At 35.0% G+C, this 14,223-nt stretch overlaps 1 protein-coding gene across 5 annotated transcripts in view; it reads right to left on the reverse strand.

Moving 5' to 3' along the window:
- LOC150108648 (single-stranded DNA-binding protein 3-like) overlaps positions 1–9,072 on the reverse strand; it is a 511,764-nt gene extending 502,692 nt beyond the window's left edge. For 4 of the 5 annotated variants that reach the window (XM_090416121.1, XM_090416119.1, XM_090416120.1 and 1 more), the window contains exons 1-2: positions 8,825–9,072; positions 8,229–8,301 (exon numbers count right to left, since the gene is read on the reverse strand). In XM_090416121.1, coding sequence (XP_090272247.1) covers positions 8,229–8,301; positions 8,825–8,880 — 129 coding nt within the window. In that variant the 5' untranslated portion in view covers positions 8,881–9,072. Of the gene's footprint in view, positions 1–8,228; positions 8,302–8,435; positions 8,571–8,824 lie in introns of those variants that run through there. The other variant, XM_090416122.1, reaches the window with a different exon arrangement.
- Between the last annotated feature and the right edge of the window lie 5,151 nt (positions 9,073–14,223).

A 14,223-nucleotide genomic window follows, 5' to 3' on the forward strand; every position in this document is an offset into this window, starting at 1 on the left:
AGAAGAGACTATCGTATGTATGGACTGGCCGGCCAGCCAGCTCTCCTGACCTTAATCCTATTGTGCATGTTTACAATACCTAGTTAGATGTGTTGCTGCTCTCAACCTCCTCCCTAAAGTAAGAGCTTTTGCAGGAGCAATGATTATTACTAACTTATCTCCTGGACAGCATTATAAACCATAGTTGTTGGTGCTATATTGCTATGAGGAGGTGATCATATTCCTTATTGAGGCACTTTGGCAATCTCGTTTTGACCTATTGTTTGTGACAGTTTGTCTTCATGTACTATTTGTTACTGAATTAAAGTATTTATTTACAATTTTTATGAATGTTTCTTACACACTTCGTGTCATACTGCTTTTCACTTTTGATGAATATGGTGAATTTTTTTATTCTAAATTGATGAAACTAATTTATATTGATAAAAACTAATTGATGAAAAAATTCATCATATAGTTTGTGTTATTGTAATTTTTCTTTTTGATCTTTAATTTACGGAAAAGTAGTGCAGTTAACAAAAAAAAGCAGTACTTCATGTTTTGGGATGGGTGATACCAATAATTACTGCATGTTATTACATAAGGTAATTGATTCCTAATATCCTAATTCAGTGTGTTTTCACACAAAATTTCATCGCAATCATCATGAAATTCCTGATATGTTCCCTCAAGGGTTGTACAGAATATTATGATAGTACTACATGAAAAACTTACATCATTAATAACTTCTTATCAACAGTTTCCTCCAAATCAATCTGTTATCAATCCACCTGTATCTTGGTCTTCCTCTAAGTCTTTTTCTTGCAAACCTGGCAGTGAACACTTGTTTTGCTAATCTTTCCTCATTCCATCCTGTTTAAGTGACCATACCACCTGAGATTAGCTCTGCTAACACATTCCTGGATGCTAACAATGTCAAGTTCATTCCTAATATCCTCGTTTTTAATATGATATTGACATTGATGCCATATGTTCATGCCCCTAATCTTTCTCAGGACCAGTGCTTTTTTTCTGGCGGTACGCAGTACCGGCACCTTTTTTCTTAAAGTTTTTAAAAATTTGCGATTTATTGACAGCAAAATGTATTATAAATATTCCGGTAGATGGTACTGTGTTCACGAATTGAATTTTCAGTTTTGATTAATCATAAGTTGGTATGATTAATAAAGATATAACAGGAAAAGTGTTTTAAACCACTTACAAAGTTGCGAGGAGAAAACAATCATTTACAACTTCGAAGACAAATTAAATTTACAGGAACTTAATGGCCTAAACATGGGATATATTCTTCATTCTGCAAATGCTTGCATTAACATTGTGAGCCATATCGCAAATGAAATGAGAAAAACATTAACAGACAATATACTGAACTCCAAGAACAAAATATTGTTACTTATTGATGAATCGACAACTGTGAGTAACACAACAACATTGATTGTTATTGTTCGTGTAGTTCTTTCTGAACTTTCGGTTCCTGCGAGTCTTTTCCTAGATTTTATCGAATCATCAGATGTAACTGCTAGAGGAATTCTAAACTCTTTAATTAGTCACCTTGAGTAAAGGAGTATTTATTGCCTGTAACTTGTGATGGTGCAGCTGTGTAGTTTGGTGTGCTTAATGGTGTAAGAAGGCTAATGCAAGAGAAGTTTCCTAGTAGCCATCGACTTGAATTGTCTGTTAGTGACACAGTGAACAATGTGGCAGAAGGGAATCGCTTTAAGAGTTTCATGGTGAAACTTTATGTAACTTATCATGCTTCACCTAAGAATGTTAGGGAACTACAGGAATGTGCAGCGACTCTAGAACTTCAACTTCTTAAAAGTGGCAGAATTTTAAGCACTTGCACTGTTTCTGCAGTGTGGCAAGACTTTGAAGCCCTCGTCCATCACTTTCTGGAGGCAAAAGGAGACAGCAGAAGAAGAAGCAAAACAGATCGCTTTCTTTATGATGGCCTTTTAAGAAAAATAACATAATGCGAATTACTTCTTGATTTGGGTCTTATGTGTGATGCTCTCCAAGAACTTAGTGAACTAAGTCTAGATTTACGAGAGAGAAATATTGACTTGTACAAAGCAGACAGGAAGATAAAGAATACAGTTAAACTTTTTGAAGAAAGAATTGAAAATCCTGGTCCGTACTACAGTATTTCTCTTCAAAGTCAGAAGAACATGAAGATCAAAGGGATTGAGGTCCACAAAAATGAAAGACACAGTCCTGAAACAAGTTCATCTGCTTTCTATAAAAGTCTGAAAGAAGCTGTTGGAAAGCCACTGCTTGAAAGAGATGATGCTGATTTGTCTGAATGTGCTAAGATTTTAGATTCCAAGTATTAGCCAGAAAATCCTAGGAATGAAGCATCTGACATTTGGTGAAGCTAAAATTAAAAAGTTAGCATGCAAATTTCGCTTAAATGAAAGAGAAGCAGTTCGTGGTTTCCGTGAATATCTTCAAGAAAATAAAGTCCCAGACATACTACTTCCTCTAAAGCACACTTGTACAATTGGGCATGATTGCAATGTCTTCCAGTGAATGTGAAAGTTGTTTCTCTCAGATGAATTTTATGGTAACTTCATCTAGGTCATCTCTGCTTGTACGGACAACTTCTGCAGTGATGTTCATCAGGACAATAGGACCTCCTCTAGCTCAGTTCAACCCTATCAAATATGTGGACTCATGGCTGTTCCGAGGTCATCATTCTGCAGTTGATTCCAAAAGCAAGAAGCGATCTAAAGACGACGAAGGTATATCAGAGGATATGTTAAAAGTGTAGAAGCTGCTGTAATAGCATCTTCATGGTGAGTACCGGCACCTTTTTTTCCAGAAAAAAAGCACTGCTCAGGACTCTCATATCTGTGATCTCGTCTTTGGTCAAGTGTTTTATTTCTAACCCAGCTCTCATATCCATAAGTTAAAATTGGTTTGAACACCGTCTTGTATATAGATAATTTAGTGTTTTGACTAATTTCTCTTCTATTCCATATAAATTTATTCAGATGACTTCCTACCATACTGGCTTTATTCATTCTGTTGTCTATTTCCATATTTAATTTACCATCTTCACTAAAAATCGTACCTAAACAGATGAAATGTTTTACTTGTTCTATGGGTTCTCCATTCATGATGCACGATATTTTTGATGTTTCTGCCTATTTTCATTGTCTTTGTCTTGTTATTGCTGATTTCTATACCCAATTTATTCAACTGTTATTCAATTGAGTTAAATCTTGCAGACTTATACTGGATTTATTTAAAAGTATAATATCATCTTCATAAAATTAACTTATTAGTGAAATTTTGCCTGATTATATGGACAGATTACCTCAAAAACTGGCAACAAGAACAACAGAAATTAAGACAAATAAGTCAAAGTCCAGAACTGTGCCTCTCACTTTTAACCAGACTTTTAAGTGAAATCAGAGAACCATAGAAATCTCACATTAGCCTGTTGTGATTTTAAATCCATTAAAATTGACTGAATTTGTATTACCAAAATATGAGGCCAAACATACTGTCTGTTAATGTGCTATTCTGGTTGGTTTGCAAGAGGAAAAACCCTACTACCTCTGCATGATGTTGGATAATACATCTTCAAAATGTACTCTAAAGGCATTTTGCATTCTAGACAGGATTCAAACTCAGATTTTTCGAATGAATGGGCACTGCCATCACCAACTGAAACTTTGAAATGGATTGAGGCATTTTAAATAATGTAAAAGGAATCTAAGGCCAATTGGCTTTAGTTGCCTCATCAATAATTCAAAACAATGTCTGTTGATCATATGTTTTTTCTGGCTGGTTTTTTTTATTACAGGACTCTTGCCCACTAAAGGTTGTAAATCTATAATGCATTGCAAATGACTTGCATTTCTCTTATATCCAATGATCACTAATATTAATTATCACAATTCATTAACACTTACAAATATTCATCTTTAATCACCACTATAAACCAAGAAATCGCACATCTAAAAGATATCGTCCATTCTTGCCAATAACCCCAACATCTAATAGATTATTATTATTACATGACACCTCCAAGGAGTCCAAGGACTCATCACGGGAGGGCACTCTACTTCGTTAAATACATCTCATTCTCTCCACTACTACTTAATTCTCCTACTATGATACCACTACCATCAACAGCATCAACAGTATTTTTTTTATCTATAAACTGTGTGCATTCTGAAGGCCGATTTGACTGCATGTGGGATGAAAAACATGAATTTCCAATTATGTCTCATGCAACCTGAAATTGTCTTCTTCCCAAAATAACTCATCTAAATTCCACACATCGAAAATATCTACCATCAAACACATCTTGAAATATTCTAATCACAAAATTGTCTTCACTACTAGCAAACTATAAAACTTGCTAAGATATAACACCACAATAGCACATACTGACTTATTACTATAACATTATGTAGTTTATAAGTTTAACTGTCAATCACGATGTGATACCTGCTACTATCCATTCTTTAAGAACAAGTTTAATTGAACATTACAGAGAATGCAATATTCAGATACCAGATTATTTACATTCCACAAAGAAACAAAAAATATAACTAATAACATCAACAAAAACCCAACTAACTGAAATATCATTACATATGATACAATTAAAACTCAATCCTGAAATCAAGAAGATTAGCATTATTGACTTCCAAGAAAATGAAACCAAGATATGCTGCTCTGAATCTCCTTGATAAAATCCAACCTACATGCAATAATACAAAAAAAAAGACCATATGTAATCTCGCTCTTTTGGCAATTAAACAAGATTTTTTATTTTATTCATATGGGGTTCACCCCATTCCTTTACCATCTCTTAGAACTGGTTGAGCCCTCCTAATGAGAGATTAAGTGTGTGTTTTATGACTGTAGATCCAAGTGTGTTTATGGGCCGGTTTGCCTGTTCTGAGGGGTGAAAAACCCGAGTTTCAAGTGAAAAACCCTCTACCTCCATATGAGACTGGCTAATTCACCTTTAGTTTAAAGAGACCAGATAAAGGTTCCTCACATGAATCGAACAAAGGTTTTTCCAACCAAAGGGCTTCGTCTATACCGACTGAGCTATGGAGGCTCAATTAAACAAGATAAATTAGCCCCATTACTCTCAAAACAATCCGACTCCTCTTAACATAATTTCTTGAACCACATGGCAACACATAATTTAAAATCTAATGAATTCCAAGGAATGGCCAGCACAATGTCATGGTGCTGGCCTTATATATATGGAATGATATGTTCCTTTTTTTGTTTAATTTTTTGGATTTTAAACTTTTAATTTTTAACCTGTAAAAATCCACAAGTACATTTGATTCTATTCAAATCCCATTTCAGTTATTGGATATATATTTCTATGCTTGCATATTTGCTCTTAATCTTCGAGATCTTTCCAAATTTCTCATTTTCATTTCAATCACGCTTGGTACCAAATACCACTCATCACTTCTTTCAAAGAATAAATACATACCTACAAATGTCTTTTTAATACTCTTAATATATAAAAATTTAACTAATTAAAACTTAATTTATCCTTAGGCTGGAACACAGCAGCAGCTCAATTACCATAAAAGCTTCGCTATTTTTTTTTAATTGCCTAAAACAGAAGTTACATTAAAAATAAAATAAAAAAAAATCATAAAATAATATGCACAATAATGTTAATCTTCTTTAAAAAAAAAAGTTACTGATTCATTGAAAGAGCTCTTTTGTCCTACTATATCATCAAACCTGATGCATACCCTCAATATGTGTACAATACATTTATGATTGTACTACATAATTTTTCATTTGCAAAAACGATTTATCAACAATTTCCTCAAAGTAGTCTGTAATTTCTCAGTACTCCAATACTGTCAGACCTTATATTTCAGTTATCTAAAGACACTTAACTACATCATTTCAACCAGATCTCTGTCATCTTTTGGGTCCTTTTCCAGCCAAACACAAACACCTATTTGCTAGCTTTTCCTCTGCATTCTGTTTAATTGTACTAATCTCCAGTACCAATGGAGATTGGCCCTTCTCCATTCTTGGATGCTAATGATGTCCAATTCCTTTCTATTATCCATATGATTTTAATGTGCTTTTGGTATTGGGCACAATCAGGACTTTTAGGAGAACAATAACTTCATCTCTTCATTCTCAGTTACTGTGTTGTATTGCCTACGTGCCTTTTTTTGTAAGTTCCTTTTGAAAATAGCAACGTGATGTTGCCGAAATATCGGAAATATTTATTAAAGTGTAATTTAATTTATATTTGTATCTACGTTGTTCAATTCCTTAAGTGATTTAATAATGCATAACCAACATATAAGCCTGTCTACGAGAACCATCTGTTCACTCACCTAATTTTTCTCAAAATTTTGATATGGAGTTTTTGATCAACTGTTTTATTTCAAACCTAACTCTCAGATCTACATTTTTTATACTGCTAGTTTAGTGTTTGGCTAACTTCTCTTATTCCACAGAAATTCATTCAGCTGACTCCTGACAATACTGCCTTACTTTCTTGTATCTATTTCCAAATTTAAGTTTATAAATCTTCATTAAAAGTCATGCCTTCAACAGATGAAATATTTTACTTGTTCTACAAGTTCTCCACTGAAAATGCAGTTGATGTTTTCCCATGTTCCTGCCTGGTCAGTTGGTGCATTTTTTTCTTTTTTTTTATTATTGCTGATTTTTATTCCAAATTTGTCAACAATTATTTAATTCAACTGAAAAATTGTATTGAATTTATTTATTTATTTAGATAGTATGCTCAATTGTTTGACAAATTTAAGTGATCTATCAAATGAAAGCAACATATCAACAAAACTATAGATAATGCTACAGATGAATGAGAGGTCATTTAAGTTCAGGAAAAACAGGGTACATGACAGAACAAAGTTTCAGGACACTCTGGCATTAGTGGAGAAGTTCAAAAAGAGAAAACCATCAACTAAGGAGCATGGTGATCAATTAGAGAAAACTACCTCTTTCTGCCTAATTCTAGTGTGCGTGGGGGGGGGAGGTAGAAAAAGTGATGGCAATTTGCTAAGCAGGCCTTTTTGACAGACCTGGTCAAATGCCGGACGTCCAAAGGCAAACAATGCAGGAGATCTGATGTGGATCTGGGTGGCAGAATCCCTACTTGGTTATTAATTAATAATGAAAGTGTTTTTATAAAGAAGTTTACTTCTAATCCTGCCTTACCCTTATTTGAAGAGGTTTATTAATGCTAATTGGTTATTCCTACCAACAAAAAGAATGGGATATGGTTTTACAATCAGTCATTTCTCTCTCTCATGATCAGTTAAACTGAAAGCTATAAGTGCCACCTCTTGCTTTTCCCACACTTCAACTACTACATGTGATATGGAAACAAATGAAACCACAGGGAGTGATCCTAATGATGTAAACTGCAATGATTAAAATGAATGGCTGCTACTGTAATTCACATTTTATTCACTGTTCATCGTCTTAATTTATCAGAGGCAGAATATCATTTTTTTTTATATTTCATGAACAAAGAACTATAAAATATGATTATTCTAAGAAAAATCTTAAACTGAATCTATTTATATCAACACCAAAAATTATGTGCTGATGCTGTTTCAGAAAACCCATTTTTGTATTACTTTCAATGTGCTCAACTTATGTTCATTATACCCCAAGAGATTTTAACATAAGACTGATTTACTGTTTGCTCAAATTATCGTGTGGCCAACCAAAAGGCAATGTGATATCTTATGTTGAAAGCATTCATCTAATTGGGGGGAAAAGTGCACTGCATGACACTGTAAAAATGCATTTTGTAATAGCGATAGATAATCGATTTTTAAAAAAATCTACCATTCCCCCCCAAAAAATATAATTGAAAAAATATATAAAATAAAAACAGCTGTTTTCCTTTGATCGTATCCATTAGTGATCAATCCTCGAGTAAAAATGTTCGCGAACTGATATTACACACAGGTAAAATGTACAACTCTGTAATGAAAATTAGGAGAGGAGACAGAATGACATCGCGAAGATGCGATCGTTCGTATTAGCCAATTTTAATAAAATAACTTAAATGTGTCAGAACTATTTTCCTGCAGTGAAAAAATTAGGACCTAAACAAGGAAACCTAGATGAGATTTAGCGTCAACACATGTACCAGAGCAGCGAAGTCCTGGCCTGGCTAAAGGATCACAACCGGTTAAACTCAATAACCTATACTACGTAAAAACACTTACTTCGGAAAGAAATGTCTGTGCAGCTTTCTGAGCTCCAACATGTAATAAATATTCGTACACGTAGAGTGCTAACCTGAAATAAAACAGAAAAAATGTTATTTGAGGGGAATTTTTAATATATATACATATCATACAGTTAGGGTTAGATCAATGACTTACAGCTATTATATTAAGGATGTCCCCCCTCCATATCAAAATGGTATGTACCTGGACATATGTCTGAGCCTCGGGCTCGCTTCCTTAATACCAATTTCTCAGCCCCACAACAAACCAGAGAAAATAAAAAAAGAGTAATACGATTCAAGCACAATCAATGCAAGATAACTTCTTCCTAGAAGTATCTCATCGGCAGGTACACGCGCTACTCTTAATACGTCACTTTCCATTCTTACCGAGTCGTGACATGCCGAGCGCCATGATGGAGTGAGCGCAACTGTCAGAATAGCCACAGGCAGTCTCTGTTTGAAACGTACTTCATAACATTATTCTAAGGAGATCATATATGCTATTGTCACACCATCAACAATGAAGGTAGATCATGCTATATACCGTTCATTCTAAAAATTGTACTTAAAAGTATGGTGTAAAGAACTTACTTTTCCCTTGCTTGAGCATCGGAAGGTACTGTTGAGCCTTTCCCTTTAGCGTACATGCTGTATGTTGAACTGTCACGCACTTGTCAAGACATTCAGGACGGCACCGACCCTGTTGCCATAGAAACATCAATTGAGAACTGTCAAACCTCGAGATGTGATTGGGCTCAACTTTCTCAACGCGGAGGTTCCTACACGCTTTCCTCCACAACGTAACCAACAAACGCGATTTCACGTTACTGTGATTGGCTGTTTAGCAAGCTTCTTACTGAAAGGAAAATAAAAACTCCGTCTCCTCCCGGATGATATAGAAATAGAAAATAGGGAAATGATAACACTACTAATATAATATACTTATAAATGTCAAAATTGAGAATCAAAAAATGAACTGAAGCCTCTCAGGTTAAGTGCATTTCAGGAATATATTACAGTAATCAATAGAGGGAGGATACCCCCTATAAAGAATAGCCCAATACTCTCGGAAATTCCTGAAAATTTAAGAAAGAAACCAGAGTCTATGGGGAAAAAAATAAATAAAATAAATAAATAAAACAAAGTTCTCTAACAGCTGTCTTTGATGACCAGCCATAGCGAGTTTTGTCAATATTATCAGGCTGCACTAGACTGATAAACATCGTTTACAAAAGTGGAGATAAAAGTGAGCAGTTAAAAATATTCTTGAAATGTTACAAAGTGATGTTCATTAATAACTGGTATAACACATGAAAACAAATCAAATTTAACTTTTAATTTCTCTATTTGATTTTAATAATATATATTAATAAAAAGAAAATCTTTATCATTTACAAACGATAGTTTGCAAATAGCAGAAAGAGCAAGAAATACCCATATATTAAGTAATTATATCAAAAGCATGGTAGTCGCATACTGAGGCATAATTTAATGTTATTATTCATCAATGAACAGACTTCTGCATAATGATAAATGATAAGTGCAAATTATCGTTTACTCACGCCCAGACAAAACAGGATTCAAAACAAGAATATACCATCTGGTTAAGTATGGTTTATATTCCATCCAGAGGAAAAAACTTCACAACTATCTGAAATCTGGACATTAAGCTTCGATGTCGTCGAATTGCCATTTTGTTTATATAAGGAAATGTGAGTAATGCTACTGAATCTAGCTCTAATATCTTTAGTATCTTCATGGGTCTACCTCACATGGATCTTTTCTTCTTTCTTCTTTGAAACATGGCATACTAGATATAGCGGTCTCCTCCTCTCCCCTTCTTATGGTACAAGATACCTATGCATCGGTAAATGTTCGTATTAACGTGACCACTCCAACATTCCAATCACCCAATTTATGATATCTTACAATTTCCCAGAAAAAACTTCTCCCATCTCATGTCCAATCTGAACAATATATTATTGTCTGCAATGATCTCACCATCCCTATAGGGGGAATAAAAGATGTTAGCGGATTTATTTTATTTATTTATTTATCTAAAATATATATGGTCAATGTTCTTGAGTTCGGAATTAAAAATCCAAGCTTCTAGAAGAAAACTCTGAATGCCCATACCAGAGCCTAACTACCTTCGAAACGATCGAAGAAAGATTTAGGAAACTTACTCTAATATCATCTAGAATTCAGCTGAAAATCATTTTTCTTGAACAGTTTAGCACAATGGATGCAAATCCGTTCCCAAAGGCTAAACATTCCTTTTATTATCATCATCATTATTATTAGTAGTAGTAGTAGTAGTAATATGAATGAGTGTGCTTATATAGTTCTCTGGAATGGGCGTTTGCTTCCATGGCACTATTCTACCAGAAGAAAGACCTTTATAAGTATAATTCTAGTTGTTGGCTAAAGGAAATATTCCAGGCCTTTTTTTTAGTCAGTTTTCTGGTTACATGATCTTTGGCAGATGCAAAAGAAGATTTTTAGCCTGGCAATCATGAAAATCAACTATAGAAGTCATTTTCTGTACTGTTACAGTTAGGAACAACAAGACAGCAGCTGTCTGCTGCACTCTCCTCCTAAATAAAAATGAAAATCACTGATAAACTTGTACTAATTATCACTGAGAGCTAAGAACCGTGCTGTAGTTAGGTGTTTGGAAATATTAAAAAAATAGGGTAACAGGCCTTGTCTATTCCCTTTGGAGTATAAAAGTGTTAATAGATTCATTTATTTATTATTAAGATCTGTATAGTCTTGTGGAAAGAAATGGTGCATGCATCTACAGCACTAATGCATCTGAAGAAAAATGCTCATAAAATTAATTCTAGTTGCTGACTAGACGAAAATTTCTGTCTTTCTTCAACTGGTGCCCGATTTAGTCAATCTGAATCGAAAGAAAGTAAAGTTTATTCCCATATACACCGATTTTTGATCCTCCAACTCAAGAAAATTGACCATAGAGTTCATGCTATTTCAAACAATAATATAGAGTGCTAGGATTATTAACCATGAGACAGCTGCAGCATATACTGTAATGCTCTTCACAGATGCCTATGAAAAATCATTAAGAACCTTGGCATTCTTGGCATTAATAACCTTGGCTAATAAAGTTCAATAGATCTAACATCAAAGAGTAAACTGAATGTGGTATGTGCAGAGCATAACAAAATTATTACAGCATCTGCCACTAACACAAACTCGCAAGGCATAGAAGTGATCTTCATAGAGAACCTCTTCATGGGGAGAAAATTAATTAACTGAAAAATAATTAATTTTCATTTTCTAACAGGAGAAAATATCATATTTGCACCAACCCCTAGCTCACACAATTCTAGCAGACATAATACCTTCCAGCAGCCTTATAATATGGTGACTCTGTTAAATAATCCTCTCTCTTATACACAAGATTTATAAGATAAAATCTATAAATGCCTAATGTGATTAAAGGATTTCAACTTTACTGAACTATGAATTAATAAATAAAGAAATCTGCTAATGCTTTTTTTCACTTGTTAAAGATCCACAGAAAGCTAATTTCTGTGTATTGCCATCACGGAGTGTAGCTGGTCCATGGTTGTGAATGATTTATGGTAGAGAGCAGATGCTGTCTTGTGTATCCTAATTCTAACATTATGTATTCTTATGAGCTAATGAGAGTTGCATGATCTATTTTCTTGCGATGTGAGATTAAAAACAGGAGTTTCCGGAATTTTAAATCCCAACTAGCCTGAAAAAAGATATCGACTAACTCAGGAACCGGCCGAAACGTTTAATAGCTTGCGACCAGAATCGAACTCATAGCGGTATTTCTTCTGGCTATCTAGAGCAAAGGAAGCAAATCCCATTTTACAGAGGACTCCTCTGTGAACAGTAATGAACTTTACTTGAATTAATCTATTGTCATAATAGCGTTAGTAGACCTACAGTTCTGAAACACAGAACTGAAAATATAATATTCACTCGGCTGATTTTGCAGATGGATGAGAATGGTTTTCTGACCTCCATGTCATTTCAGCACTTGCAGTTCCAAATTGTTTTCAGGAACATAAACGGCACATCATAAACTTGTGATGACTACGTTTTACAGAATGGTGTAATGTATCATAAATCCAGAAATAAAAAGCTGATCTAACAGCTTATTGAAGGATTATGGTTATCATATCACAAAATTAAATAACAATATGGCCTGTATATTATTATAGTTCAAGTCTAGTCACCGACTGGAACTTGTTCTAAGCCTTTTTTCGACTGGTTCCCGAGATAGTCGAGTTTTTCGTCCTTTAAACTCCAGAAAATCGACCGTAGATCCCACATTTCAGACAGTAACATATCCTGTTACAGTTAGGCAGAGAGATGGCAGCACTTGTTTGCTGGTCTCTTCAACGGTGGCCACCTAAAATTAGTGATAGACTTGGGCCAGCTATCTCTGCTTGGCTACTGGTGGAGACTGAACTGCCCATGAAGCCTCCAAAAGCTGGATAGGATTTAAATGCCTCATCTATTCCATTACTATATAAGGGAATAAAAGGCATTAGCTTATTATTTTATTATTCAGTTTCACTATTATCAAAATATTGATATCTTCTCTAGATTCCAGTAGTTTCATTTTTGTTCCTTTTGAGAACCTAAAGATAGAGCTACTACGGATCCATGCTTTTGTCCTTGACCCTGATTCTTTCTCCTGTAATTCAAAAAACTGGTCAGTGGAATCATTGTTAGAACATTATGATAACGACAATGAGTAGAACAAAAAGAAAACTCCAGATGGCAGTAGATTTCGACTCTCCCGCCCCATATAGGGTAAGAGTCGCGTACCCGTTTAAGAGGTAGCATGGGTGGTGTATGGCCTCATTCGAGAGCATAACACCCGGTTGGTCTTAGATAATAAACTTGTTTTTAACACACAAACTTTATTATGCATACTTCATAAGTAGACATACCAGCCCCTGGAGAAACTTGACGAAAACATCACTTACGCAACGTATATGCAAAATATTTGGTCACATGCCTCATCACATGCTCTAGGCAACTATTTAAGTTGGACTGTTGGTCAGTGTTAGTTAATACCATTGATCACAATGGGAAAAACAAAAGATATTTCGGAGATCGATATTGTGGGTGACCATCTGGTTGGAGTCACAATTTTGAAAACAGCAGAGCTGACTGGCTTCTGATGAGGCGAAGATACTCCAAGTGTTTAATCAGTGAAAAAATCATCCCAATTGTTTGTCTACAATTGGGATGATTTTTATAACACATACTACAACTACTATAAGCCAGTAGGCTAGCCAGTAGCTTGAGTAGCTCAGTGGAGTAACGTGTCCCTTCTTGACACTAGGCTGCCCGAAGAATGCCGACAAAACCAATTAAGGCTTTGCATCTTGTGTCTTCCAAATAAAGTCTTAAAGAAGGGATAGCATATACCTACATGTTCGCAGACCAAACCACGCTACCGGCCAAGACAGGGCACTTGCTCTAGTTCTTTTGTAGGCAATGTCCCCCTGGTGTTCTTCCAGACGTAGGAAGATCGATTTTTCAGTTTGGCTACAAAAGAACTAGAGCAAGTGCCCTGTCAAGCCATGTACGGTTTTCAGTAAACACAAATGATGACGGCCGTCAACATGAGATAAACTGGACAACCTCAAACCTTCATATATGCCGTGACGAGGTGGTGCGCCGCATGGTCGAGTCTAAGGAAATTGTTATGGACTCTCATCACTTAAATAATAACCTTAGCTATAATCTACCAGACTCTTTCAGCTCTGCTATCCGATATTGGTACACTCGTGAAATCAGACGCACGCAGCTGCTTAACAATAGAACTTCAACACGGACTGCAGCTACAGTTCAAAACTAATTGAATTTTATAATAGTCGTTTGTATAATGATGCGATGTTTCTTATAGTGTTTATTTGCTTTCTATGTTCCCACGCCTGAAGAAGTCGGATAATACGATGAAACATATTGCA

The sequence above is a fragment of the Typopeltis vanoorti genome, chromosome 3, assembly GCF_054136105.1.
Source record: "Typopeltis vanoorti isolate ZY-2024b chromosome 3, IOZ_Tvanoo_1.0, whole genome shotgun sequence".
Taxonomy (NCBI): domain Eukaryota; kingdom Metazoa; phylum Arthropoda; class Arachnida; order Uropygi; family Thelyphonidae; genus Typopeltis; species Typopeltis vanoorti.